This window comes from Musa acuminata, chromosome BXJ2-5, assembly GCF_036884655.1.
Source record: "Musa acuminata AAA Group cultivar baxijiao chromosome BXJ2-5, Cavendish_Baxijiao_AAA, whole genome shotgun sequence".
NCBI classification, from domain to species: Eukaryota; Viridiplantae; Streptophyta; class Magnoliopsida; order Zingiberales; family Musaceae; genus Musa; species Musa acuminata.
In genome coordinates this window covers 43,530,207-43,557,984 of record NC_088342.1, presented here as the reverse complement: position 1 = coordinate 43,557,984, position 27,778 = coordinate 43,530,207, and the positions used below count along the sequence as shown (strand labels likewise).

Here is a 27,778-nt window from a genome sequence, read left to right as displayed (position 1 = left end):
ACAGCTAGGACGCCTTCTCCGTGCACTTTACAGATAACCATGCCGCTCGGGACCCACCGCGGTCTCCGTCACGTGGCAGCATCGGCATCACGCGAAATTACCACATTGCCCCTTCCGTCTCCCTCACGCTAACCTTCGGTCATCCTCGCCGTCTGATTCCCATCGAACCGCCATCATTGGCCCCTTGCACATCAAACTCGGACGTCTCCCATCGGAAGCGATCGGCCGTCGTTCATCGTTGATCTTGAGGATCTCAAATTTGGACGGCCAGTGATGAGCGGGTCCCCCTCGTTCGTTATCAACGCTGCTGCCGTAACAAGGTTGGGGTATATTAGTAATTAGATCGCCATTGTGGTGTCGAGTCCCTTGTACGTCGGGGGAAGGTTACTTTTAGACCCCAGCAGCGAGCGTTTATTACGGAAACGCGACAGAAAAAGCGCACGAGGCGTCGTTCTTTTGGCGGGGCCCGGTGGGGCCCGATGGGCGCTCGGTTTCCTGTGGTCCGTTTGTCTTGCGTGATCTCTTGTGCTCATCTCACGTCTATCCTGCCAATTGTACTCGCCAAAACGGAATCGGATATCCTCTACAATCGACAAAGGAGCAATCTTTCCGTCAGGAGCGACCGAGTAATTTGTGCGTCGGTTGGGTAGTTGTGTGGGGTGAGAGATTTTCTCGGATCTTCGTGTTCCTTTCAGGTTTTGTATTGGTCTTTTGTTCTTGAAGTGCCAAAGATTCACTTTTTCTGGTCTTTTCTTCGTTTGCCGAGAGTAGATGTTGTAGCTACTTGATTAAAAGTTTAATCTTTTTCTTTTCTTGTTTCGGTGGTTTGACATTAGTTTGTTCTAGAATTAGTAAATATTCTGGTCTTTTCTTGGTTTTTGACGTTGGTTCCGACGCCAGGAGTAGAACTTGCGTTAAAATGAGGAGCTTATCTAGTAGTTGTAGTTTAGCAGATGCTCTTTTCTTTTTTCGCTTATTCAGAGTTTGTTGTTTGTGGATACTTATTAGACCTTCTCTTCTTTTTTAAATTCTTAAAAATTGCAACTTGTTTTCGCCCATATAGTGCTCGGATCTAAGAGAAACCTTGGTGAGTTTATGACAAAGAATTCAGCTGCGGACTGAGGATTTGGGAAAGAGAAAACTGTGTGTTCTTCATATCAATTTGTTTGTCACGTGGATTAAGCTTTTTTTTTAAAGAAACATAGGGGCAGAGATCATTTGAAGGTTGCTATTTGAGGTCTGAAAAGTTACATAAGTTCCATTAGTGCTTTGTAGTTCTAATAATTCTTTTTTCTTTTTTTGCAATTTGCTTGTTCAAGTTGGCTTGGCTGTTTCTGATTTCTTTGTCACAAATTTGCCTTTGGTTGTAAGTTTCTCATAAGGGAAAATTTATACCACTGATAACCTCCAAGTTCTGAAGTAGCCATCATGCTACTAGATTCTGTACATCTAGAGCTAATAAGTGGCCAAATAAGAGAATTGGAAAATTTCAGGGCTCTTCTCGTGTCTGTTGTTGCCATCAGATATTCACTGCGGGTGTTATCCATCCTTGAATGTAATTATTCCATTTTCTTCAAAAGAAAACAAGAACTGACATATTCTTGGTTGATCATGAGTCAACATACTTTAACTTAATAGGCAGGTTATTTTGGGTGATTAACAGTAAAAAGAAATTTATTTTTGTACTCTTGCATATGGATGCTGGTGACCATGATGCTTATGAAGTGTTTTTAACTTGAAATTTGTGTTGTAAATTACTGAACTGCTCTGGAGACCTAATCCCAATGTGTTGATATGGTCAGCTGTCTTTTTTCTTTTCCAGTGAACCAAGCATGGACCATCTTTGTGATTTCTGCACAGAGCAAAGATCTGTAGTCTATTGCCAGTCTGACGCAGCTTCCTTGTGCTTATCGTGTGACCGAAATGTTCATTCCGCAAATGCACTTTCTTTGCGACACTTGCGTACGCTTCTATGCGACCAGTGCATTGTCCAACCTGCTGTTGTAAGGTGCATAGAAGAAAATAAATCGCTTTGTGGAAATTGTGATCGAAAAGTTCATGGTGGATTAGCCGTGGCTTCAGAACACAACAGACATCTGATCAACTGCTACTCAGGTTGTCCATCAGCAGCAGAGTTTTCAAGAATTTGGTCCTTCCTTGAGTTCCTTCATATGACAGACTCTGATTACGAGCAAGGATTCATGATTACCAATGAGGACAGTGTTACCAATTGTGGGGAACCTCGAGTTGATAGTAGTGATGCAAATATTGGCAACACCTGGAAAATGAATGATAAGATGACCATTGATAAATGCAACCTCTGGAAGGGCTCATCTTCAGCATCTGAAATTCCTATGTGTTATAGTGCTGATCAACCACCTAATCCTGTGAATTCAACTACACCCAAGGTGAATCAGGATTTTAAAATGCATATTGGCAGCTTCGAATCATCGAATCTGCTGAGATGCCAATTTATCATATCTCATATTGTGAAATGCAATGATTCTATTTTTGCCCTTAAATGACACCTCCACAAATTCGATAGCCAGTATTATTCTTTTATTGCAAATTGATATTCACAATTCAGTGCCAAGCATATAGATGTGGTGTACCCTTTCTCTGACTGAACACAAAGCAATTATATTGGAATGTAAGATCCCCTATGTACTTTTTTCTTAATGATATCCCAAGAGCTTTCACTTTATTACTTCTGTTATTATCTGCTGAATATTGTTCAATTAGGGGTCCCCATATATTATTCATTACATCAAAAAGAATTTCTTTAAAATGTATGCATTGCTGATCAGTGCCAATAGTCTTTGTACTGGTTAGTATTGATTTCAAGGATGATGATTTGAAGTCCAATCCAGATGGTTGTTGCAAAAAAAATTATTTGATTACACACCATTGATCTTCTTATTTGCAGTGTATCTATTAACACCTTTTTGCAAAGAAAGTTATTCAGCTTTGGAACCATAAAAAGACCAGTGTAGTTATCCAATTGACAGTGAAAACTTCAAGAAAATGATCGCTCTTAGGATTATTCTTGAGCATAGCTTAAATGATCTTTTAATAACGTAGCTCTAATTTCTCTTAATCGCTTAACTGTGTGCAGTCATATTGTCCTGAGACAAATGATACTGGATTTAGTAAAGATGACTTCGATGAAGGTTTCACTATTGGTGACGTGGACATGATATTTGAGAATTATGAAGAACTCTTTGGTGCAGCTAATAAGCAAACAAAGGATCTGTTTGATGATGCTGGAATTGATAGTTTCTATGACAGAAAGAAAAACTCTCCTGCCTGTTCCCTTTGCCATGGTGAACTTGCTGCAGAGGTATAACCTGGTACTTCTTCCTGGTGTATAACATCTGCAAATGATATAAAAAATGACTTCCATGTATTCTTAGTTATTAGATGCAGTAGTCACTTATCCGCTCAGCACTTTCATCAATTTCATGTTTTTTTCTTTAAGAATAGATTTTCATTACATTAACTATATGAGTATAATGCTAACACGTGGACTCGAACCTGAAGCCTGTCACTTGAATGCACTGGATGTCTCAACAGAGATCATTGATTGCATGTTAAGTGTCTAATATGTGTTTAAATTTAGCACTGTTCTCATGCATAGTAGAAGAATATTCATAGAGCTTTTTTCTAGCAGGAAAGAAGTATTGGTTTTAGGCTATTGCAAAATGTACAATCTTCAGTAATTGCAAACTTTTCAATGCTTAGTTCATGAAATAGGTACTGTTATTTCTGATGGAACTGGAATCAATTGCAGGGAAGAGATGAATATCTTGATGGAATAATTACAAATCAGACAAATATTTCCTCAGAGAAATATCTGTTATGTTTGAGTTTCACTTTGTATCAACATATTCTTCCTACCTGGTACTCTTACAATAGTAAGTACATCTTGTTTCATCTCAATTTATTAATTTATCCTCTTGATCATATTGACGGACTTCTTTATTGCCTAATATTTGAAGCATGGTTTGCCTCATTGTCTGATCTTGACCTGGATCATCTATAGCCGATTAGCTTCCAGTCAAGAAAATTCAATCAGAGCTCGGCCAAGAAAGTTTGATTTTTGGCTGGATTATGAGATAGAAGGAACAGGCTGGAACGTGATCAGAATCACCTGCAATTGGCTGATCCCAAACCATCTTTGCTAACCAATTGTTACCGGTTGACTAAGAAAGAGAATAATAAGAAGTAGAGAAAGAAGAAGAGACAAAAGAGAAAGACATAGGAGGATGAGGAAGTAGGGGGTACAAACTTGGATGTCACTGCCGGTACCACTGTCGCATTCATAGGAGGTGAGCTGTTCACCGTTCACCAAGGGCACATCTAAGTGACTCTCATGAGTCATCATTCACAAATTAGGTATTCCATAGCATAATATATAAAAAATGAAAAACTGTGCTATACAGATTTAATGTATCTGATCCTGCTGGTTTTGATCTTATGCCATAGACCAATCCTGATCCTGCAGTTGTTGTTATGAAGTTTTTTCTTAAGAACTGGCACATCTCATAGAAACTATACCCAATCTAACACATCCATAACTTTACAGTGATGCCAATTTCCAGGAAGACATGTGCATTATATGATAGTGGAAAGTTTCTCCTTAGTCAAGAGGACTGCACTATTTCTTTCTGATTCGGCTGATCTGAACAGCATTTTGTTATGCATGGACCCATTCTAGTACAGGTTCCGAGTTAATCAGTCATGTTTTGGTACTGAGATTACATTTTTTTTTGCTTTGTAGCATTCATTGCTAGACTCTCAATACATTAACAGCATCCAAGAACAGTGAGAGCCAAATTGAAGCTTCCTCTGCTGATTTGTGTATTCTAGTTTACTTAATACCAACTGATATATGTAACTATCTCAGATATCTTGTTAATCTTTTGTGTTATTAATCGTGAGTTGTTATTAGATTTTTTTTTTATTATCCTGTGAGACTTTTAAATGCAAATGTACTGCTTAAGTAGCTTATCATGTGTCCCACATGCTTTTGTCTGTTATTGCAGTATGAAACTAATAAAAAATAGCACTCATTTTTTGCAAGTTTTATTTTTATTTGATTCATTTGAACCAAGAAGCATTGATGAAATCCTGATCACCAATCTCAGGCATCATCAGCTGGGCAGGTTAAACAAATGCAAATACCATGCAGTGATGCAGTATCTGCTGATTCTGTGATGTCAAATCCAGAAGAAGATCCAGATTGTAGCCCTGCTTTCCCAGAATGCAAGGTTCAGTCATCTCTCTCTTTTTCATTCTCTGGTGTAACTGGGGAAAGCAATGCTGGAGACTATCAAAATTGTAGAAAGTCAGATATGCTTCTAATGGGTAAGCCTCCTTGGTACTTCGCTGGTTCAGGAAGCTTCTCATTGCCTACGTCTAGCAGGGAATGTGCTCTTATGCGTTACAAGGAAAAGAAAAAATCACGCAAGTAAGTCCAGATATCTCTGATAATTAAACACTTCCTATTACATTGCATGTACTTATGATTTCTGGAGTATGCTATTTTTAGAGCTTGGAAAAATGGGCAGTTCTATCTGCTACATGTCTGTAATGTATGATGATTGAGTACAAAGTGCCATAACGGGCACAGCCATCTCTATGGCTTTGGATTTCCTGGTCACTGAACCTTAAAGAGAGACTTCTTTGAACAACTAAAACAGACATCAGCACTTTTCAAGATATGCATTTATATAGAGTGGAAGCATACCAAATAAATTATCGCGAGTTTGTGTTGTTCTTAGACATGTAAAAGTGTGAGTATAATGATAAGAAAAGTTGAAAATTTTCATATATGATATTTTATAATATTTCTGACAACCTTAGGTCAGTTTAGAAGACTTGAGGATACGGGGGAGAATGAGCATGTAAAGTAACTGAAAACTATAGTGCTTTTGGTATAACATATCTGAATTTTGAATATGTTGGTATTGTATAAACCAAATCAGGTGCCAAATTTTGAAGTTTCTGCATGTCATGCCTGATTTTACAAACCTTTTATGTAGTGGTTGACCCTGAGATATATTGGAAACATTTAAAAAAGAATCTACCACAGACCCTGAAAATGATAATATCTTCAGTTAACCATGTATTACTAGTTTGTTAGCTAACTGTGCTATAATTTTCTAAAGCCTATGGTTCAATCCAATCAAATTTGTTAGCACAAGGATTAGATATGTAGCCAGTTGTAAACTTGTAATTACTCAATGAACATATTTCAGTTGTCACTATATTCTCAGTATCTCATGTCTTGCATGTTGAACAGATTTGAGAAAAGGGTCAGGTATGCTTTGCGCAAGGCCAGGGCAGATATTAGAAGGCGGGTGAAGGGGCGCTTTGTTAAGGCTGGTGATGCATATGATTACGATCCACTCTCCCATATAAGCTGTTGAGCACAGCAATATTTCGCTTACTATATGAAGAATGATAAGCAAAGGAATAAAGGCAATGTGATTGGTAAATGAATATTCTTAAGTTGGAATTACTAATTCCAATTGACGAATTTTCTGTTGTAAGGTTGGCACAATAACCTAGCCAATCTTCTCCATATTTTCCTATAATTTTGAAGAACAGGTGCACTTGATCAGCCCATTCAGGTGTTCAGGAGCTGGTTTTTATGTCCACTAAAATATCTTTATCATCACTCCTCCCCTTCGCCAACCCAATCGAGGATCAGTTTGTATGTGATGACTTCCCTATGCCTTTGTTCTGGGGTTTGGCTTTTACGTCAGATGTTTAAACACATACCTCCTTTTTAAGGTGTTTTTTCATGTAAGATTTGTACAGCATAATGTCAGCCTCCTTGTATCTATTCACCTGTGCAAGAAAAATATATATGTAAGAAGAGGTTTGGAGGAAATCTGATACCTTTTCCTTGTAAATAACTTATATAAGCTATGAGTTGAGGTTGTTAATCTTGTCTTTACTGTCTCACAACGAAGCTCCAAAAATGTGGTGTGCTGAACAATGCTTCTTCCATGAGGCAAAGCTTCTTTTTTTTGTCAAAAGAATTTATCAGCAAGACATTTCTTTATAATTTAACTGCATAACCTGCTCACACTGCAGTAGTCTTCTCCAAGAACTTGTCCCTCTGACAATGCAACTCTCAGAGGTGATCAGAGAAGATAAAGGTGATGTTGTAATGCAGAAAGTTGCAAATGTGTCGTGGAAACACAACTCTCTATTTCTGTTCGAAATTTGGGATATAGGTTTCTAAGAATCTGCAAGTAGCATAATCTGGCTATATTTTTCTTCAAAATCTGAGAAAATTTGCTACATTGTTAAGGAATCCCATGCTTCTTGTAGGTCAAATTATGTGTTTGTGGAGTTGTTCCATGGTTTCAGCTGGTCACAACTTGACACCTTTCCCTTCATCAAATTCTAATGCCAGCAGTAGTTTCTTGACCTATGAAGAAGGGGAAGGGAAGGACATTGGTCACTGGACACATCTTGGTAACCAAACAGTTGATGTCTGAGGGCTTCTCCTTGGTAGCTTTAGGTGATGAACCTTGTTGATTGACTTGCTTGTTTCAAAGTTGTTCTTTGGGACATGCTTTATTAAAACTTTACAGTCTGCCTGGGAAGACATGAAGTCAGGCAACTCATGTATTTCTGACATTTTAAGTTTGAACTGTAATCTAAGCTCAGGAAGTATCTGCTATCTTTGAAGCCATGTACATCTTTTGCTACAATGTCTAGATGATTGGCCAAATCATGTCATTCATGTACCCATTCTGAGAACATTTGTAGAATGTTCAATCGCCAAAGAAAGAAAAAGATAGAAGAAACAGATGCAGACTGAGAAGAAAATTACACTTTTCATGCTATTTTAGTTTGCTCTTCTCTTGATTTCTCTTATGTAATACCTCAGTTGAGTTCCATACCTGAAGTGAGAGGATGGTTCTGAGGTTATATCATAAGCATTTTGGATATGTCAGCTTTCTCATCCCCTTTTATCAATTGAGAAAAGTGGTACATGATAAATTTCCCCTAGAAAATGCACTTCAAATTTGCCAAAGAGACTGCTTCATTGGATCCTCTGATCTTGTCTCAAGGATTATTAGTGAGGGATATTGGCAGTATGCTGCTTGTTACTCCATGTATTTGTTGTCTAACTCACATGTTTATCTTGCATGATGGTCTCTCTCTCCTCTCTGTAAAATATTTATTGGTCATGTGTGTCTGTGAGAATCTACCAATTTAATTTCCTGGAACTCCTCTGTCAAAGGCTGGCAACTTCATCTGAGCATCTTCCACTAAAACAATTACTGTAGGCTTACCTGCTATCCATTAATCAAACCTTCTTCCACCACATCCTTGGTTGGTGTGCATCCCTGTCCTAACTTAACAGTTAATTATGATGAGCATTTCGTATATGCAAGCAAGTATACTCATCTTATCAGACAGCCATTGCTGCTGCTGTTGCTGTATCAAGGCACCAATGGCAATGACCCAATTGAATTCCTCAAGACTACAGTAATGGGTCCACTACATCTTGCAAGATCTGTGCAATCTGTTCTCTGGACCTTTGTAGAGCTCACAATCTGATGTTTAACTTGGAAGAGCCATTTCCAGAGTGCTCCACATCTGCAGCATGTGCAGTGCACATGCCTCCTGCAGGTAGAAAAAATAGAGAAGGAACTCATCTTTTATGGCACAAACTTTGGAGCTTTTACAATGCTGCAGAGGTCTAAGAGATGCCCAACAAGAAGAGATCCATGTGCTATTTTATAGCTCATGTCCCCATGCATAGCCTTCACAAGGCTTTAGTTCTGTTTATCTTGAACAATGCATGGCAAAAATGGTTGGGTTATACTTAATCATGTCATGGAATTACCCTCTCTCTCTCTCTCTCTCTCTCTCTCTCTCTCTCTCTCTCTCTTGATTGTAGTCAAAAGGAGGAGGAGAAAACCCAGAAGAGAGTGACTGAACTCTGACCTTACTGTAGCAGAGGCAATCATCACTGCTGGAGAGTAAACTTAGCACTGGCTTTAGATATCTGGAAGCATATTGTAGCCACATCATGCTCTCTCCCCTATCTTCTTTGTTTTCCTACCTCCATCTACTTCTGCAAATTCACTGTTACATTGATGAATGGGCACCATCATTGAACACTATTTTGTCAGCTGGGGGACCCACCGCGAATCTTGCTGCTAGCCAACAACAGGAAAGTCCACATGCCCCAAAGAAGGAAACTCCTACAGATGTTGAGATCCCCCCAGCCAAACCACAGCACAGCAGGTGAGCCTTTCCCCCGAGCTGCCAAATGAAAGACATGCCAAGCTCTTGAAGCCATTTCTAGTCCAACATGATATCAGCATGTTTAGGGTGAAGCACTAATCTGAGTTAGCACTGGATTAGCATTAGCAAAATCTGTGAACTGTAGCCTGAGATGGTCAGGGTTGACGACTAGGGACAGAGTGGGCTTGGAGAGAGGGAAGGATGTTTCAGTCATTTCAGGGAGGATAAATATGGACTTGGGAGCCAAGGCTGTCAATGAGGGTGCTCCTGCCGTTTAGAGAGAGAACCTCAAGACAAGAGAGAGCTCTCTCCATTATATTGGGAAGTGCACCACCTATCGACTGGTTGATTGGGTGGCAAATTTGAAACGGCATTGAGACGTGTGTGTATGAGAGAGAGAGGAATGATCAAAGGCTTGTAGCTGTGTGGCTTTGACCACTCTCTCCTCTCAATGCACTAATGCACACCCGCAAACCAATAACCAAATCCAGCACGTAGAAGCAGCCCCAAACACTCCACAAAATAGTACTTCGCTTTCCCATATCTCCCATTTCCTTCAGCAAAATGCCCCGGTGCCTGCTGCCTCCCCCCGTTTGCGGACACCAGGCAGAACCATCCAACATCTGCACACTGAAAGCTCTACAGTTGTGATACTTGAGATCAAGGTATAAGTTTGGCCTCTTTCCCCCTCATTGTTTCTTCTGTTTGCTGCTCCTTTCTTTCTCACTCTAGTTTTCTTTGATTTTGGAGTGTCGGATCTATTTTGGCGTTCGGATTTAGATTTTAGATCTTTCGTTATGCTTCAAAAATGGGAAATTTCAATTTGATGTCACTGAAAAATCTTTCTTTGGTGCCATTTAGGAGTTCTGATGTTTTTTGATGCGTAAAGATTGAATTTTTTTGGACTGGCATGACCATGGTTCTTGATTAATGAGTCCGCCATTTTGCTGATCTTTTGTATATTGAAATTTTAGCTTCATACGGGAAAGAATCATATTCGAAAAGTGTTAATTCCGCAATCCAGGCTCCATCAAGTACTTCTTTTCTTCTCAGGGAAAAAAAGTTCCTTGTTTTAAGGTGGGTTATGGTCCACCATCCTTGTTGTTGCGGAAAAGTTGTTTCTTGATGTGCTTTATGGAAAAGTTATATCTTGATGTGTATCTTTGTGATCTTTTTATTCAGTCTTTTCTCCAATTCTGTATAGGTTGGTGACTTGTGGACGAATGTTGTCAAGATGCTTTGGAAAGTCACTAAGTTCTATTATGTGAAGCTTTTTTCTGTTACTTCCAGTGGAGATGATAAGTAGATGGATCTTTCTGAATTTTCTCTTGGTTTTTGACTCACGGGCTTTCACTAGGATGTATTAATTGATCCACTAAGATGCTATGAGGTGGGTCAGTCTTTGGTACATGAATTATTATTATTATTATTATTTATCTTGGTTTTTTCTTCTTTTTTTTGTGTGTGTTTGGATTGATGTTTCTCTCAATATTTAGGCTACATGTAATTTCCACCTTTTTTCTGGAAATAAAATGTCAAGTCTCTTCTTGATTGTCATGGCCACCTAATTCATGCATGTCTCCTCGTCATTCCATTTGTAATATAGATCATGATTGTTTAAACACCATATTCCCTTTTCGGAGATCTGCATTACTGTCGAACAATGTGCAAGATACTTCTTTCTTGGAAGTTGTTGGTAATTTTCTTTACTTTGATGGCAGATTCTGGCCTGAGAAAATCCATAGGCGATTGCAAATAATATGTTGGTTCTTTAGCAAAGTGCTGTAATTATTCGTTCTAGATAATGGAGTAAATTGTTGGGCGATTTGACCTCTTAGATACACAAGTTTACTGATAAATGGCTTCAAAAACCATCTCGCATGTCAGCTCTGAGAAACAAGTCAAACCGCTTGTCAGCCACAGAGTAGAGCCAACCACTTGTAGTCCTAAACATGTTACAAAGCTAATCAAATCAGAGCCTACTCCATCAAAAGAATTGGCAGATGCTGATGAGAGCATGTCAAAGCATCCTGTGACCAAATTTTCTGAGGGTATGAAACCTAATCAATGTTTTGAGGGATCTATCAATGTCGAAACAGATACACTTCCTATCGAGGGACCTATCAATTCTGAAGCAGATAAGCTTCCTTCCAAGGCCATCCTACCTTTTGAAAATAATAACACACACCCATGTTCCGATAGCCAGAGAGAACCAACACAATATGTTGACACCAAGGGGCCGAATGGGGCCATGATCTTGAAAGGCAGTGTGGATCAAGAAAATAATATTGAACACGATGTAAGCAATGGCATTATTTCTGCCAAAGTTAGTGAAGGGAACAGCAGTATAACAAAGTCTAGTGGAAGTGCTAAGGTTATTGACAAAGTTGATGTTGTCGAAAATAGAATGAGTAGTATGTGCAGGCCCAGTACAAGCAGTGATATCAGTGATGATAGCTTGAGTAGTAGCATTAACAAGCCCCATAAAGCAAATGATTCAAGATGGGAAGCAATTCAAATGGTTCGTGCTCGAGATGGAATTCTGGGTTTAAGCCATTTTAGACTACTAAAGAGGTTGGGATGTGGTGACATTGGTAGTGTTTATCTGTCAGAATTAAGTGGCACAAGAAGTTATTTCGCTATGAAGGTTATGGACAAGGGATCATTGGCTAGTCGTAAGAAGCTTCTAAGAGCTCAGACAGAGAGAGAGATATTACAATGTCTGGATCATCCTTTTCTTCCAACCCTATATAGCCACTTTGAAACAGATAAATTCTCATGTTTGGTAATGGAGTTCTGCTCAGGGGGAGATTTGCACACCCTTCGGCAGAGGCAGCCAGGGAAACGTTTTTCTGAACAAGCAGTGAAGTAAGTTCCTTTAAAATTATTTCTTTGTCTGTACATATGTATATGTTTTACTTTTGTCCATTTTTCCATGTGCATATTACAGTTACTTCTTCATTATTCATGATTTCTAGTTTAGATTTATGTGACTCATTTGCGTTTGTGTCTAACATGAAACAATTTTGCTGCTAGGGAGGAAGTCGGCATTTGGTTACTTGGAATTAACCTTTTGATGGTTTGAACAGAGAGAAATAGGCTGATGAGTGAAACCTAGGAAAAAATAGGAAGGAGAGAATGAATTCCAAAAAATGGGATGGCCGTTTGTAACTGTCCAAATTCTTCAAAATTATCTAATTGTCCTTACTTTTCAGGCACTTAGTCATGGTTTTGACTTTAGTACTAGGGATTATGATTTTGAGCCATATGCCATATCTTGTGATTAGGAGCAAGAATTTTTGTTATTAAATCCACTGCTTCCACATGGATTTGAATCTAGAAATTCTTTGAGATGAAGGGAGATCCAACTGCTAGGCCAAACTCAGTTGGCATGTGGACAATATTGTTAGAAGTGGAGATGTTTCTTAGTAATCTATTATCATTACAATAATGACAATCTTTATATATATATATATATGCTTTAGATGTAGTACATGGACACAGAAAGAATGAGAATTTAAAAGCAGAAGATTGCATGTGAAAACTGCAAATTCCTAGGTTACTGAAAAATAAGATAATTATGAACTACATGGTGGTGAGCAAGAAGAAACTTTCACTTGTAGTCATACTAAAATCAGTTTAAGCAATGAATCTCAGATCTGCTTTTCCAGGACAAATCTGGATGCAACAAAGATTGAGAAACCTCAGAATGACGACTAATAAATTGGAACATCAAAATCTAAACTGTGATAAGATTGATGAATAATACTATTTCCCATTTATTTGGGAACTTGGCCATGAATACTGGAAACAGCCACTTCCACTTCTTTCCATGGATGGATTCCTGGAAGCAAAAATATATGATAAGTGTTTATTGGAACTTCAGTGAGAAAATTTCAACTCCTAAGTTTGTGAAAGATCCAATAATCATAGAGTGAAACATCCAATATATTTTCACTATTAATATATTTATACAATTTTCATCATGCAAATGCATTCTTCTGTGGAAAGTTCTATTTTTTTACCCAGGGAAAGAGGTGCAATGTTAGCCCATGGTGGACTTCGAATAGTTTTATTGATAGGTTTTTAGTTCTATCAATTATATACAAATTTAGGTGACCTCCACTATGTAGTTTCAATTCATGAATTGATCTGTGATGTGTTCATCTTGTACTTTCATTGGCAGCTTTTTGTTATAAATGGGCCCTGTCAGTACCTCATGCCACATTACTTTAGTGTGCTGAGAAATTGTTTTGTTTCTTCCATGATAAAGTACATGTTAAATAGTTTTTTGGGTTATCTAGTGGTTCTATATGCATGTTTATCCTATTAATTCTGTAACTCATATGTACATATAAATCTTGATTGTATCTAAAATATATTTTAATATTCATATTACGGTTGCAGAACCCTGAAATATGCAAATCAGAGGTTGAATCTGATCCTTAGCTTCCCATTTAAATTCCACTGAATTATATATTTAAGGATATGTAGATATTTTGATTTATGCCTATCCACATCAAATGTTAAAACTTCTCACATTACTTGTAAGAGATTTAATTTAGAAAACTGAGTATTCATCTATTTACTTATTTTAATTTCTGCTGTTGCGTTTAGTCAAGTTTAATATTACTGCTAGTCAACTCCTAATATTTAGTTAAGTTCACATATTTTTCTCTAGCACTTTTATCGAATTGAGGTGGATAACATAAAAGGCAAATCATTTAGTTCAACTTCAGGATTTCATGATCAGCTGTTCACTTATTGTATAAAAGTTCTTCATAAAAGGATTATATAAAAGGCAAATTATTATATAAAAGCTCTTTGGTTTATCAGGTCACCTTCATGACTGGCTTAGATATCATTGTAGTTATGACTGTAATCATAATCATATGGGATAAGGACATAAAGATCAAGGAAATGGTAATCAGAACACTGTGTAGAAAAAACAATTCTTTAGCTTGGTCAACTGCCTCAATCCACTGATGCCTCAACAATCCATAGCTGGAAAATGTATATGCGGCAGTCTTCTGACAGAATTTGTTGTTGCCACTTCTATATTACAGAAATGACTGTACAGCTGGTAAGCTTCATTTATCTCTCTGAATTGGCTTGGCTCAGAACAGTATTATGCACTTAAAGATTTTTTATTATAAAATTCTTAAAATTAATATAGCACTGGGGAAAGTGGTTAAATTGTAACATTTTTTCTATTGTACTGAAATACTGGTACTTTGAAGAGCTTGACACTTATCTGATGTTGACTAACATGTTTCTACTCGATCCTAAAATTGCAGATTCTATGTAGCAGAGGTCCTCTTAGCACTGGAATACCTGCACATGCTTGGCATTATATACCGTGACCTTAAGCCAGAAAACGTCCTTGTGCGTGAGGATGGCCACATCATGCTTTCTGATTTTGACCTTTCCCTTCGATGTGCAGTTAGCCCCACGCTGATCAAGTCTTCTAACCCAGAATCAGAAACATTGCGGCGGAACAACACAGTCTACTGTGTCCAACCTGCTTGTGTTGAGCCACCCTCCTGCATCCAGCCTGCTTGCGTCGCTCCCACGACATGTTTTGGCCCTCGTTTCTTCTCCTCCAAGTCCAAGAAGGACCGTAGACCAAAACACGAGATTGGGAACCAGGTTAGCCCATTGCCTGAGCTCATAGCAGAGCCCACGGATGCTCATTCGATGTCTTTTGTTGGCACACATGAATACTTGGCCCCAGAGATCATCAAGGGTGAGGGCCATGGGAGTGCCGTAGACTGGTGGACCTTTGGTATATTTTTGTATGAGCTTCTGTTTGGGAAAACTCCATTCAAGGGTTCGGGTAACCGGGCCACATTGTTCAATGTCGTAGGGCAGCCATTGCGCTTCCCAGATTCACCAGTTGTGAGCTTTGCTGCAAGAGACCTTATAAGGGGACTGCTTGTGAAGGAGCCACATCACAGGCTTGCATACAAGCGCGGGGCTACAGAGATAAAGCAGCACCCATTCTATGAGGGTGTCAATTGGGCATTGATACGGTGTGCGAGTCCCCCAGAAATTCCAAGGCATGTTGAGATTGAAAGGCCTATACGGCCTGTGGCATCAACAAGCGAAAAGGCTACACCTGTCATCAATCAAAAGGGTCCTGATAATTATCTTGAATTCGATTTCTTCTAGCGATTCTTCATCTGTTCATCTCATGAATGATCTGTTATGTTGGGGGAAGGGTGTAGAGTTTTTTCTTTTTTCCTTTTAATCTCAAAATTGCAGCTGATTCCTGGTATCAACTGTCAAATTTCTGTCAAGTCATTAGCTGCATACTTTGTGTTTCCATATCTTGTACTCTTAATTGAATGCCAAAACATTTGCACTTGTTAATTACTGAGAGTTTTTTTTTTCTTTTCTCTTTTGCTCATCTTGGGAAAATTAATTTTTGATCTTTTTTCATTGTTAGATATACTCTCAATTAGAGGCTGTTTTGCCTTGTTTGAGGAAATTCGGAAGCTTTCTTTTCCTTATGGCTTGATATGGTTTCAATTAGAGGATGTTTTAATTTCGTCGATCTAAACTATTTCAGATTGTCTAGTTAGAAGAGTCACTTTCTCCTTGAAAAACATTTAACTATGATTTCTAAAACATATTTCAGTATATTTGTAGCATACAAGGTGAACATAAATGATTACCATACTTTGTATGTTTCATGTTGCTAGAGTTTCTGGGTAGGAGATGTAAGATTATTCAAGTGGAGAAAGTGAAACAAGAAAACCTCCAATGACTACAAGGATGTGTGATGTCTTATAGGTGGTTGATAAGGTGCAATATATCATACAACTTGCAAAAACATGGAACCCTTATTTTGAGTAGTAATGTCATTAGAAAGCAATGAAGGTTCACAACTTTGATGCATCCAAACTTTTTAGTTATCAGAAAACTTAGTCAGAAAACCCAAGACCTAAATCATGACAGGACTATATATAACCTATTGGTTGGTGATTGTTCTTGCAAACATGACTGACATGAAGAAGGCATCCAATAAATTGTTTACATCCTTGCTTTTCCATGGCAAGGAACCTGTCAAGAACAACCTTGGCATATATGAACTTTACAAGCACCCATGATTGCCAAAATTGAACTTTACAAGATGACATATATCTTGGCATGAAGTCTTCCCACATCCCCCCACCCACAACTGGTAAATGAAGACTTGGTGTGGCCTACAAAATTCACCAAGCCTTTCCATGTCCTAATGGAGTACTTGTAATGCTATGCATCTTTATATGAATATTTTTATACAAAACCCAGAGGGCCACTTAGATCTCTTATCATATGTTCTTGATGAAAGAAAAGTTGTCAGACATCAACTCTTGCAGTCTGTTCACCTCTTCTAAGCTGTCATATCTGCACATGTTTGTTGCCATGGCAACAGTCATAACTTCAGACCCAAGTAGGAACTATTAATCCACAAACACATATTGCCTTCTGCTGCATTCTTTTTAGCAAAAAGCACCTCATTCTTACCTTGTACAAAGCTGCCTTTAGTAACCTGCAAGGTTTACAGATGAAATCACAGAACATAGCTTTTGCATACTTGGCATGCATGATATGCTCAGAAAAGGACTTTTAGCTTTTTGGCATGGAAGCTGCAACTGAGATTTGCAGGTTTATGGTATCACAATTGATGCATTGTGTTTGGCTTGATTTGGGTCACAGGTTTGTCAAACAAGAAGACTTGTATCTTGAAGCATAGAAGGTATTTGTTCAAATGATGTGTAAAAGATTTAAAATCATGACTACAAATGCAGGTTTCAGAGAGAGTTTCAAAGGATGAAGTTACTTGCTCTAGACCTACAAATTTGAAAGTGTTGTATTGGGTTGGAGGTTTTTTTCCTTCTCCATAGTTTCTATATCCATGTTGTTTGGGGTGTATACTTCCTCCTGGTTTCTTGGTAGTCAATCCATATGCAGCACCAGAAGATTTTCTACAAGACATTTGAAACTAACCTGACAAGAGTATCCAGGATTATATGAACTCTACTGATATATGAGTATTATCAATAGGATTGTTTAACAGTACACCAGCAAGAAAGAATATGTATGAACTGATAAATGCAAGAGGCCATTATGTACAAGTTGAAACTCTTAATCTAGGATTCTGTCAATCCATATGCATCCCTGTCAAATACCACCATCAAGATTCAACTTCGATTAACATAGTAATGGAAAGCCAAGCAGTAGCCTCACAGGGAGCAAATGACTAATGTGTATATCCCTGAGATCTAACTTGATATTTCATACTTTCAGGGACATGTGGCTTCTCAAACTGGTCACGTTACTCAGCTCCACCTGTTGGCTCTCAATCCTCCTCATGATTCCAGATGCATCATCACTTCCTGAAGAAGGCAAGGTGTCGCTGTTAATTAAACGCCGCTGTCTTATACTTGAAATAGCCAGAGTAAGATCGACAATCGAGGGGCGCTTTCTTGGCGTCTTGTGTAAGCACTTGTAAGCAATGTCAGCTAGAAGCCTCACTTCCTCCGGGTTGCTCCTACCAACAAGTTTCTTATCAACTATCTCTTGCCAGTCAGCTTTGCCATCCTCACCTATCACTGCCTGGAAGCAACAACATTTGGCAGTCGGTGAAAAATATAGTGTTGGGTCAGTGTATTTGTCACTTAGCAGCATTTATGTAGTACTTAAAAACAAATGTTCTAACAAACTTGATGCAGTATCAAACCTGGATACAAGTGGCACTTCCTTAGATTGGCAAACTAGATTAAAGCAAGTATTCTAACTCTGCTAAAATTCATTGTTGGGCATAACTGGAGTTCTAATAGGTGAGTAAAATCTCACATTTTAGTTACTCCAATTTTTGAAAGTACAGAAACTATGCAACATAATAGTGTTGGAATCCCTGTAATTATTTTATAGTTTAGTTATCAGATGAATGTGGCTTCTTCTACCATGTACATACTACTTAATAACCTTTAACCAATGATCAGTAAATGTAAAAAAGAATGCAAATTTTCTTCTACCATGTATAGATTACCAATTAATTTTCTTTCAGTCTATGGAATGTTTCCCACTGAAGTTAGAGATAAGGTTATGTTTCTTTTCATTAAAACAATTAAATCTATGGTTAGCAGAGAAAGAACTTACAAGATTTATATAATCCATTAGACCTTGCTGTGGGTTTATTGCTGTTATTAGTTCAAATAATATAATCCCAAAACTGTATATATCACTCTTCTTTGTGAATTTGCTTGTTGACATATAGTCTGGATCCATATAACCATATGTACCCTTGAGGCCTGACTTTCTGTCGTCAAATGTCTCCTCCTTGGACAACCCAAAGTCAGCAACCTGCATGGATAATTGGCATGAAAATTAATTATGAAAGAATTACATGATGTAGGCAGCAAATAAAATTACAAGACCAACTAAATTCTGAAACATCCAAGTCAGTTCTTGCAAATCACTATCTGCATATGCATCTCCAAAGGTAAAAAGATTTCTGGCACGTGTAGACAGATTGACAACTAGCAGTTCCGTAATAAGCATGGGTTCTAGTTTCAACAAGAAATTTATCAATATATGCAAGGTTCGCCATACCGTACCATACCGGCATTTTGACCCAGGCTCGGTATGGTACGGTACCGGTGTATCGAGCGGTACATCAGGACATATCGAGCGGTACACCCTGGTGTACTGAACAATTTTAAATTTTCATACTGTAGTAGTGCTACAGTATAGTACTGTAGCACTGTAGTGGTACCGGGTGATCCACGTACCGGTAACTTGTCGGACCGGTATATACCGCCCATACCGGACGGTATGCTTCGGTATGGCAGACCTGATATGAGCTTGTGCTTCAGAAACAGGAAAGCACTCTCTCTTTAACAAAATATCAGCTAATATATTCTCATTTAATTAAAGACAACTGACTAAAATTCCTGTTAGTAAAATCCACTCAATCTATATGCAGGACCGCATGTGCATGGCCACATGTACTGTTCCCTGTGCATGTTCGATCATACAATTTGTTGTGTTCATTGGCAAAGCCCATCAGAACCCAGAATCTTTTCATTCTCTCTGCTTCAAACAGATAGAACACGGACAAATCCTTATTTCCTCCACTCAGACATTCATCCACTCTAAAGGCCTTTTCCATTTCCTCTCATTACCAGGTTCTTGGCCTCCATTTGTAAACAAATACTATATGCTACGGTTGCTAACTAGATGTTTTATTTGGAAAGATGGACCTGTCAAGTATTACTAAAGAGATCTGGGAATATGGTGACTTACTCAGCAAATGGAGAAAGTATAATCAGAACAGACAATTCTAACTTGCAACTTGTATGTGCAGAATCATAGACTTAGCATTCATTAAATCATGCTTATTTATCAATTTTATTTATTAACATGTTATTCCAGCACTGTACAGAATATCTTTTTTACTTCATTCTGTACTTCTCAAATGTATTGTAACTTCAAATTAGAAGTGTGACCCTGGATAATTATGTTGACTATGACTTATCCAGAATACATACCTAAGATCTAGTAGATCATTTTTTTGCAAAGCAGAAAAAGAATCAATTAAGATTTCAAAATCTACAAAATGACCTGTGAATAAATTTAAAAGAGGTTAAGTGCAACTACATTGACATGATTTTGCTACGAAGCTCTGCAAGATTGATGATCATAATGTAGCAAAGGGACCACTTTAGAAGAAGTTAACCTCACAAGTCTTTGTGTTTGGATCAAATGTTGCATGCAGGAAGATGGTTGCTTTCCATAATTACCATTAGCGTCTTTACCAATAGGCCTCTGATGAGGTAGAGAAAACACAAAAATGTCTTGTGAACTTCTATTAACAGAGTGAAGCAAACCATTCCTATAAGGTCATGGACTCATGGTTAGAATTCGTTTATGAATGCATATGAAGTGGTTGTTTGGAATAGTATCAGAAGACTAAAATTTCCGCAGATCTCCTCTGACTCAGTAGTGCTGATCAACAATCAAGACACGAAAAGAAATAAGTTCAAAAGTTAGAACAAGTTCGGCTAAAGCATTGATGATTTGCCAACACAAATACAAAATATAAAAGGAAAATGAGGTGCAAGATTCTTCAATGTGAAAAACATGAGAGGAGATAACAATGATAAATGATAGAAAAAGAAACCAAGGAAGGCATCAGCAAACATTGAACAATTCAATGAATTAAGTTGTCAAATGACTATAAAATTTACCATTGTTAAAGAAAATTAAGTCTGTAAGTTCTCATAATTTGATTCTTTATAAGATTATACCATGATGATAAGAAAATCTTAAGTTTCTTCCAAGGGTGTCTCTTGAGCTCAGAAACATGGGTAATATAATTCTTGACAGGACAAAAATTATGGAAATAATTATATCCATATTTATAATATGGAAATAAGTCTTCAAAAGCAAATATTATATTGAATTGATACCATAAAGGATTAACAAATGGCCAAACACTTGTTACTGGTACTTCATTGTCATCATAACAAGAAAATTATATAAAAAAACTGGAAATTGCAATGCACATGCAAGTTGACTCACCTTGGCCCTCATTGATTTATCTAAGAGTATGTTAGCAGATTTTAGATCTCGATGTATGACAGGAGGGATTGCCTGTTCAAAAATTATTGTATGATTAACTGGCCCTAGAGGGTGGTTAACAATTTACAATATGAAAATAAGATATATAACATACCCCTTCATGAAGATATTCTATTCCATGTGAAACATCAGAGGCAATTTGCAGTCTCTCTTCCCAGCTCAAAATTCTTGGATTATCACCTAAGAACATTCATGATGGTAAGTGTTCAGTTGCAGTTGAACAAAGAAAAAGAAAAAGAAAAAGAAAAGAAACAAAGTGACATCCAAATTATTCACAAATTTTGAAATGCAAGGAAATTGCTGATCATTTGGGAGAAAAACACCACGGTTCGAACATCTAAAACTAAACAATTGATCAAATATTTGGATTAAACAAGCCTAAGTTGCTATAACTAGACACTAATGCATGAAAATTTATGCAAGATTTGAGATTTTCAGTTCAAGGTCCAGCATCATCATGGACTGAAACAGGATAAAACTGACAGAAGACGTTTCATGATATTCATAACTTCTTGTACTAGTTTATACTTTTCGGTTTTGATGAACTTCTAGTGAGTTTGTGAAGAACACACATGCTACAACTAACATAAAGGCCAAGAGAAACATACACAGAGTCAAACTCCATCATGGACAATTAATTTTGTAAAAAATTTAGCATGCCAATATGCCTTTATGTGTTTTTTTTTGTTTGGTAGCAATTGCAGAATTTTACACTCTACATTGATAACAGAACATAAGGTTCATGATTTTTATGCAATTTCTGACTTTTAGTGTTTATCGAGTTTGTGTGCTAGAAAAAATTCTAGACTTTCCATATAATCAGATAATCATCTGCAATGTCCAGAATATCAGAGCTTGTCCTGTAAAGTTATTGTTGGCATAATTAGATATGTTTGAACAGAGTGCTTGTTTTGTAGATTACTTTAATCATTAATGAGATCAATTACTTGTGTGACTCATTAGCATGAGATGTTTGAGAAGCACTTAGGTATTCTATGACATAGAAACTTACTCATATATGGAACTGCATGTGTATGTGATGCATAAAACAATTAGGCTTTGTTGTTAGAAACCAATAAACTACAAAAAGCTCTATTGTAGACATTTGGTTAATATTTCAATTATTGTGATAGAATCATCATAATTGATTGATAAACAAAGAAAGGATGTTTTACGGTTGTAAGATAATTCTAAAATTTGTTTAGTCACATGTTAACTAATCAATTATCATATTTCAGAAATTCAATGATGATTGTAGTTAGATATCGTAGAAACATCCAGAGTATACTTCTTATGTATACTAGTATGGCATGCAACTCGGGTGATGCTGGCTTTGCATAGCCGAATAGAAAATTTTGAACTTACTATATAAGAAGCTTGCTAAGTTCCCATTAGTCATGAACTCATAAATGAGCATGCGTTGGCTTTTATCTACACAATACCCAACCAAATTCACAAGATTCCTGTGGTGCAACCTGCTAAGCAAAAGTACCTAGACAAGTGAAAGATAACAAAAGAATATTAAAATTTCACATTTGCTCATACACAGTTTTTCAGTAGAGAAAATGGTACATAAACAATACTGATGCATCTTTGGAACCAAACTAAGGATTATATTCCCTCCACAACCCCATTTTGGTCAGTGGCCTGGGACATGGCGGCAGCACGGTATGAAACATTAACTTGCCAGTTCTCTATCTTTTTTGTCTTGCTGAAAGAGATTCAACATTCATTTTGTTTTTTGGGACTTTATTTCTCCAATGACATACAGTAAGGTAGCACCCCCTTGCCATTATAATTCAGATATTTGAATGAAGCATTCACTTCTCAGCAATGATTCAATCAGAACTTTTCTTGTTTTTATTAAGATATGTTTTAGAAAATAACAATTGCAGGCATATTTTCCATCTATCTCATGGTAAATGGGTTTATTTTTCGTATAGCCTCTAATAAAAAAAAGTATCATAGCCAGAAATTTGAGGACTTTAGATCACAGCAGCCACTGATTCTTGATTCTTGATTCTGTGCTTGAGAAATGGAATGACTAGGATTTGACTGGTTCTACAAAAATAAGCAGTTGAAAAATTACATTGATTGAATAAAAGATATACTTCAGTATTCATATGTAACTGGCCAAAGGCAAAATACTACTTAGAAGGTTGGATGAATGAAATGTTATGAATCAATCAAACAATGGACTTTTCAGGCAGATAGATACGTGACTATGAATATGACACTATTATCTCAAATTTCACACAACGCATGAGAGACATGATGAACAGAGAAGTCTAGTTCTCTAGCACAAGCTTTTTCATTAATATCTAATGGTTCAAGTTAGTTTCCAAGACTATATAGTTCATCTTCCTTGAAAACAAAAACCCTGTTCATCAATAAGAAAAAGCCAGGTTAGTATTAATCTTAATATGTCAAACAACATTTCAAAACTTCTTTATTTTATAAATTTGGTCCATGGATAATTTAAATTTAGGCTGAGCCTTGTGGGTTTAGTTTGGACACTAGTCATTAGACTGAATCAGATAAAAGTATTGGGATTTTCGGTCAATTTGCATCATATAGACAATCTTATCATCTAGTATGAAGTTTTGGATAAATTTCAGGCTCATCTAAGGTATGTTTTAGTTAAAACCAGGGTTTTTAATTTCGAATGATACTGCCCGTACCGGGCAATACGTACCGATCCACAAGCAGACTGGTACACGGACCACCCGCCACCGGGTGGTACCGTCGATTAGGACTGTTTTCGCCCCGTTACCACCCGAAATCAATCGATGACGATCGATTTCGACCGTCGTTGCCCGCTACCGGACGGTATTAGCCGAGGGGGAAGGAAGAAGAGGGAAAAGAAAAGGGAGAACCTGAAGATCCGGCACCGTCCCTCGACGATCCCGATCCATCATCGCTCTCCCTCGCCGGACGTTGCAGATGAGATGTCACCTCCTCCTCGTTTGAGGTGACGAGGCCTCGACGTCATCAGCGACTTCTCCTAATCCGCGTAGGGAGAAGAAGCCTCGGCGTGGGGAGAAGAAACCTCGATGACGTCGTTGAGGCTTCACGAGGAGACCTCGGCATCATCGGCGACTTCTCCTAATCCGCGCAAGGATTAGAAGCCTCGGCGTAGGGAGAAGAAACCTCGGCGACGTCGCTGAGGCTTCAAGGTTTTCTTCTCCCCACGCGGGGAGAAGAAACGACGTAACATCGCCCCTTTTTTATTTTTTAACTTATATATATATATATATATATATACACACTGAGCGGTACGCTAGAGCATACTGCTCGATATACTTGTATCGTACCGTACCGAGCTGAACTACATACCTTGATTAAAACCACTAGAATTCACACATAGAATACATGTCCATCAAGTGCATGTTCTTCAAAATAGCTTTCTTCTTGAAATCTTGAATTTCAAAGCAAACTTCATGTTCTTATTCAGCAAGTGGGATTTTATCTAACTAAGTCAAGCTTAAACCAAGTTTATGGAAGTTTCAACTTTTAATAGCCAGCTAATTAACAATATGAACAAAAGGTAGAAGCATGCATTTCTAAAGACTGAAGGTATACTTGTATCGTACCGTACCATACCGAGCTGAATTCGAAACTCTAGTACGGTACGAAACTACAAACCTAGATTAAAACCACTAGAACTCACACGTAGAATACATGTCCATCAAGTGCATGTTCTTCAAAATAGCTTTCTTCCTGAAATCTTGAATTTCAAAGAAAACTTCATGTACTGATTCAGCAAGTGGGATTTTATCAGACCAAGTCAAGCTTAAACCAAGTTTATGGAAGTTTCAACTTTTAATAGCCAGCTAATTAACAATCTGAATGAAAGGTAGAAGCATGCATGTCTAAAGACTGAACAGAATACCTCTGTTTGGAACTCCTTTTCTCCTTGGCTTGAATTACTTGAAAGCACCTTAACAGCTACCAATTCACCTGTAGGCATTGCAGCTTTATATACTGGGCCAAAAGATCCCTGCCCTAACACTGTCGTAAAGTTCTTTGTGGCTTTCTGGATGTCCCTGGATAACACATTTTAAGATATCATTAAGTCAAATTACTAAATACCATTGCTTAAACATGAATATATTTTATATACTAGGTAATCCTATCTTATCGAAAGAAAATGACATGTAAAGAGTGGAACATTTAGTATGCAAATAATGTCACATTTAATATATTTAAGAAAAACTTTTTGTTAGAATTATGATCTTTCAAACATGAGCACTAAATTAAGCTAAGGTTCTCCAATATCCAAAATCTATTCACAAGCTGAGATGTATTAAAATATCATCCACAATCTGAATCATGACAGAACTATGTGCTTGATCAGGAAGATGAGTGTATTCTTGGTTCACTCAACAAAGTATTTATCTAACATATTTTGTCCACTATCTTAATATCTCATATAATTTCATATGCAGTATTTTTTGGTTAACATAGAAAAGAACACTCTTAACTATGTAGAGATATTTTGTCCACTACCTTAATATCTCATATGCAGTATTCTTTTGTTAACATAGAAAAGAATAATCTAACCTCTTGTTAACATGACCATCTAGAGATATTCTTAATTATGTAGTACAACTATATCTCATGTGCATGATATATAATAGAGTTCATCAAATATTAGTCAATCCAACGTTGTCAAAGAATTCACAGGTAGCAAAATGTTAGTAGATTCTATGTTGAGATTATACTCTTGAACAAAAGATGCACACAGAAAATAAAAGGAATGTCTGTGAGTAATTAATAGCTTAGGCTCTAGCATAAGTAATCATAGCTAAAGATAATAATTAAATTTCAGAAGACCAATAGAAGACATACTTGTATGAATATCTTGGAATTCCTGAGAGAGATGCAAAAAGGTCTTTAGTGTTAGCATTCCTCTTTGCCATGTATTGGAAGCCAGAATTAGTCCCAGAACCAGAGAGTGTTGCACTTGAATCAATGCTGGTGTTAACTCCATTTACACGTATGGGAACAGATGCTATGCTGAGGTCTCTTGATTGGTGCTGGCCATAAGAACGTTTTTTATAGAGCCTTATAGCAATCAATGCACCACATCCGATCAAAATCCCAACTGCAATCCCAACTGAGACCCCTATAATGATTTTATAAGTCTGATTCCCCATTGTTCACGACCTTCTGAATCTTAGAGGAAGATAACATTTTGAATTCCTACACAGCATAGAATATCAAGTGTTGTATCAAAACAAATAAGCTTATGCCAACTACGTTTGTATATTCAATGCTTATGAATTACATAACAAATATATAACGAAGTAAATTGTCCACAATGGTGTCAAGGAAAAGTTTTTTGGCATGTTGTTTCACTGCAAACTTGTAAAGAGATTATAAGCTTGCAGCACTGTGAAGTAAGGCATCGTTGCGATGGTGAGCATATAGCCGATGCGATTGCACGAATTATCATATTTTAACTTTGCCACATCCAAACAGGATTACTTTGGCTAATCTTCATTCACTAACTTTTCAGTGCTTAAAAAAAGGTAACTTCAAGCCAAAGCCAAGAGATTGTTCTTGATTTATGAAGAAGAGAAGGAGAAGAATCTCAACCGGGGTCGATCACATGATCACAAAGCTCAAAGCCAAAGAACGGTCAACCAAAACGAGAGGAAAAGAAAAGCCATGAACCAATTCAACAAAATCCAACCGAATCAAATGAAAACCCATTCCACTTTGATTTTCCCGCAAGATAATTGCAAGTATTCCGAACTCGGCATCACCAAAGAAAAGAATTTTCCGTTGGGGTTTTTATCTTCCATCTCCAAAACCAGAAGTAAACCAATAAAATCAAGAATCCAACACATGAGCACAATAAGAGAAAGAAAAAAAATCGAACTTTTTCTTCCTGGAGGAAGAAAACGTCAAGAGAACTCGACCACTGGAATCAAAGATGGCAGGGCAAAACCTCAATCAGCTCAGCTGCGTACACATACCTCTCGACGCAAAGGGAAAGCAATCGGTTGCCACTTTGAAGTCTTCGGTAGACTACACTCGTTCTTATTCGCATCAATTTGGCGAAGAACGAGCGAAATGGACTCGCACAGAGGGAGACCGCGAGGTCAAAAAGAGGAGGCTCGAGCGTGGGAAGACAACCTCAAGATGCGATCGCAGTTGTACAGCTTCTGTCTAGGTAGAGACAGCAACCAGATTGAAGGAGTCTTCCTATTGGTGTCAACGGAGAAACATCCGCATGGGCCCGGATAGGAGGGCCAATCATAACACGAGCTTTTAGACGGGCTGTAACAGTTGAGCCAAAGTCGGATCGAAGGCCCTCTACACGCCGATAGCTGCTCTTTTGGGATTATAGACGGGTACAGGATACTAAAATGTGGATCGAGGAATATTAGAAACGACCCCTGGAGTCCACCATTTAACCGGGTTGACTGCGTCAACTCCTCTGTACGAAGAGCTCATTAATCCTTCTTCTTGTTTGATTCTTGTGTTTATGTATTCTTCATACTTCTACAAATCTCCAATCTTGATGCTGAAACATTCTTGAATAAGATGCTTAGATTTGTCCTGCTACAACACTGTTGAACTCAGCGGAAGAAGTCTTACCTTGTCATATTCCTCACCCTTCATGATCATCAAGAGGAAGCAAATTACTTCAGCAACACATACAATGAACAATGAGTGGTTAGAAGCAAAGAAGACTTGGTCTTATAGGACTGACAAGTTTTCTTTCTCCTCCATCACAACTGTGGGGAGTATAGTTTAGTTCTAAAAGATATATTCCTCCCATCATTCTACATAAACTGAAAGGTTCTCATTATAATCAATAGTAGGAGGAGATGTTTGCCCATCAAGTTCATCT

The 27,778-nt window shown here is 37.6% G+C and overlaps 3 protein-coding genes across 11 annotated transcripts; 2 read left to right on the top strand and 1 right to left on the bottom strand.

Moving 5' to 3' along the window:
• The first annotated feature begins 500 nt into the window (after positions 1 to 500).
• Positions 501 to 6,960, top strand: COL1 (zinc finger protein CONSTANS-LIKE 9). 6 transcript variants are annotated; one of them, XR_010487133.1, is made up of 5 exons: positions 501 to 659; positions 1,823 to 2,408; positions 3,116 to 3,340; positions 3,791 to 4,328; positions 5,148 to 5,283. XR_010487133.1 is itself a non-coding variant. In XM_009403217.3 (5 exons), exons 2-5 carry the CDS (start codon positions 1,833 to 1,835, stop codon positions 6,429 to 6,431), a joined length of 1,251 nt encoding a protein of 416 aa, XP_009401492.1. In that variant the 5' UTR covers positions 501 to 659; positions 1,823 to 1,832; the 3' UTR covers positions 6,432 to 6,960. The 6 variants fall into 6 exon arrangements, 5 of the variants coding, with proteins under 5 accessions (XP_009401492.1, XP_064965743.1, XP_009401491.1 ...); XM_009403217.3 differs by lacking the exon at positions 3,791 to 4,328 and adding an exon at positions 6,305 to 6,960 and having other exon boundaries at positions 5,148 to 5,470; XM_009403216.3 differs by lacking the exon at positions 3,791 to 4,328 and adding an exon at positions 6,305 to 6,960 and having other exon boundaries at positions 545 to 695; positions 5,148 to 5,470.
• A 2,470-nt stretch (positions 6,961 to 9,430) lies between these two features.
• LOC103985500 (serine/threonine-protein kinase D6PKL1) lies at positions 9,431 to 15,672 on the top strand. Of its 3 annotated transcripts, XM_018826744.2 has the most exons (5): positions 9,454 to 9,944; positions 10,254 to 10,356; positions 10,484 to 10,669; positions 11,001 to 12,147; positions 14,577 to 15,672. In XM_018826744.2, the coding sequence occupies exons 4-5, from the start codon at positions 11,138 to 11,140 to the stop codon at positions 15,448 to 15,450; spliced, it is 1,884 nt and encodes a 627-aa protein (XP_018682289.2). In that variant the 5' UTR covers positions 9,454 to 9,944; positions 10,254 to 10,356; positions 10,484 to 10,669; positions 11,001 to 11,137; the 3' UTR covers positions 15,451 to 15,672. The 3 variants fall into 3 exon arrangements, with proteins under 3 accessions (XP_009401495.2, XP_009401494.2, XP_018682289.2); XM_009403220.3 differs by lacking the exon at positions 10,254 to 10,356 and having other exon boundaries at positions 9,431 to 9,944; XM_009403219.3 differs by lacking the exons at positions 10,254 to 10,356; positions 10,484 to 10,669 and having other exon boundaries at positions 9,431 to 9,944.
• Positions 15,673 to 17,293: 1,621 nt separating this feature from the next.
• Positions 17,294 to 27,047, bottom strand: LOC135612884 (calcium/calmodulin-regulated receptor-like kinase 2). Of its 2 annotated transcripts, XM_065109668.1 has the most exons (8): positions 26,898 to 27,047; positions 25,765 to 26,118; positions 24,806 to 24,959; positions 22,279 to 22,405; positions 21,008 to 21,093; positions 20,854 to 20,925; positions 18,430 to 18,633; positions 17,294 to 17,883 (listed from the first exon to the last, which is right to left on the bottom strand). In XM_065109668.1, the coding sequence occupies exons 2-8, from the start codon at positions 26,070 to 26,072 to the stop codon at positions 17,563 to 17,565; spliced, it is 1,272 nt and encodes a 423-aa protein (XP_064965740.1). In that variant the 5' UTR covers positions 26,073 to 26,118; positions 26,898 to 27,047; the 3' UTR covers positions 17,294 to 17,562. The 2 variants fall into 2 exon arrangements, with proteins under 2 accessions (XP_064965740.1, XP_064965741.1); XM_065109669.1 differs by lacking the exon at positions 20,854 to 20,925.
• Between the last annotated feature and the right edge of the window lie 731 nt (positions 27,048 to 27,778).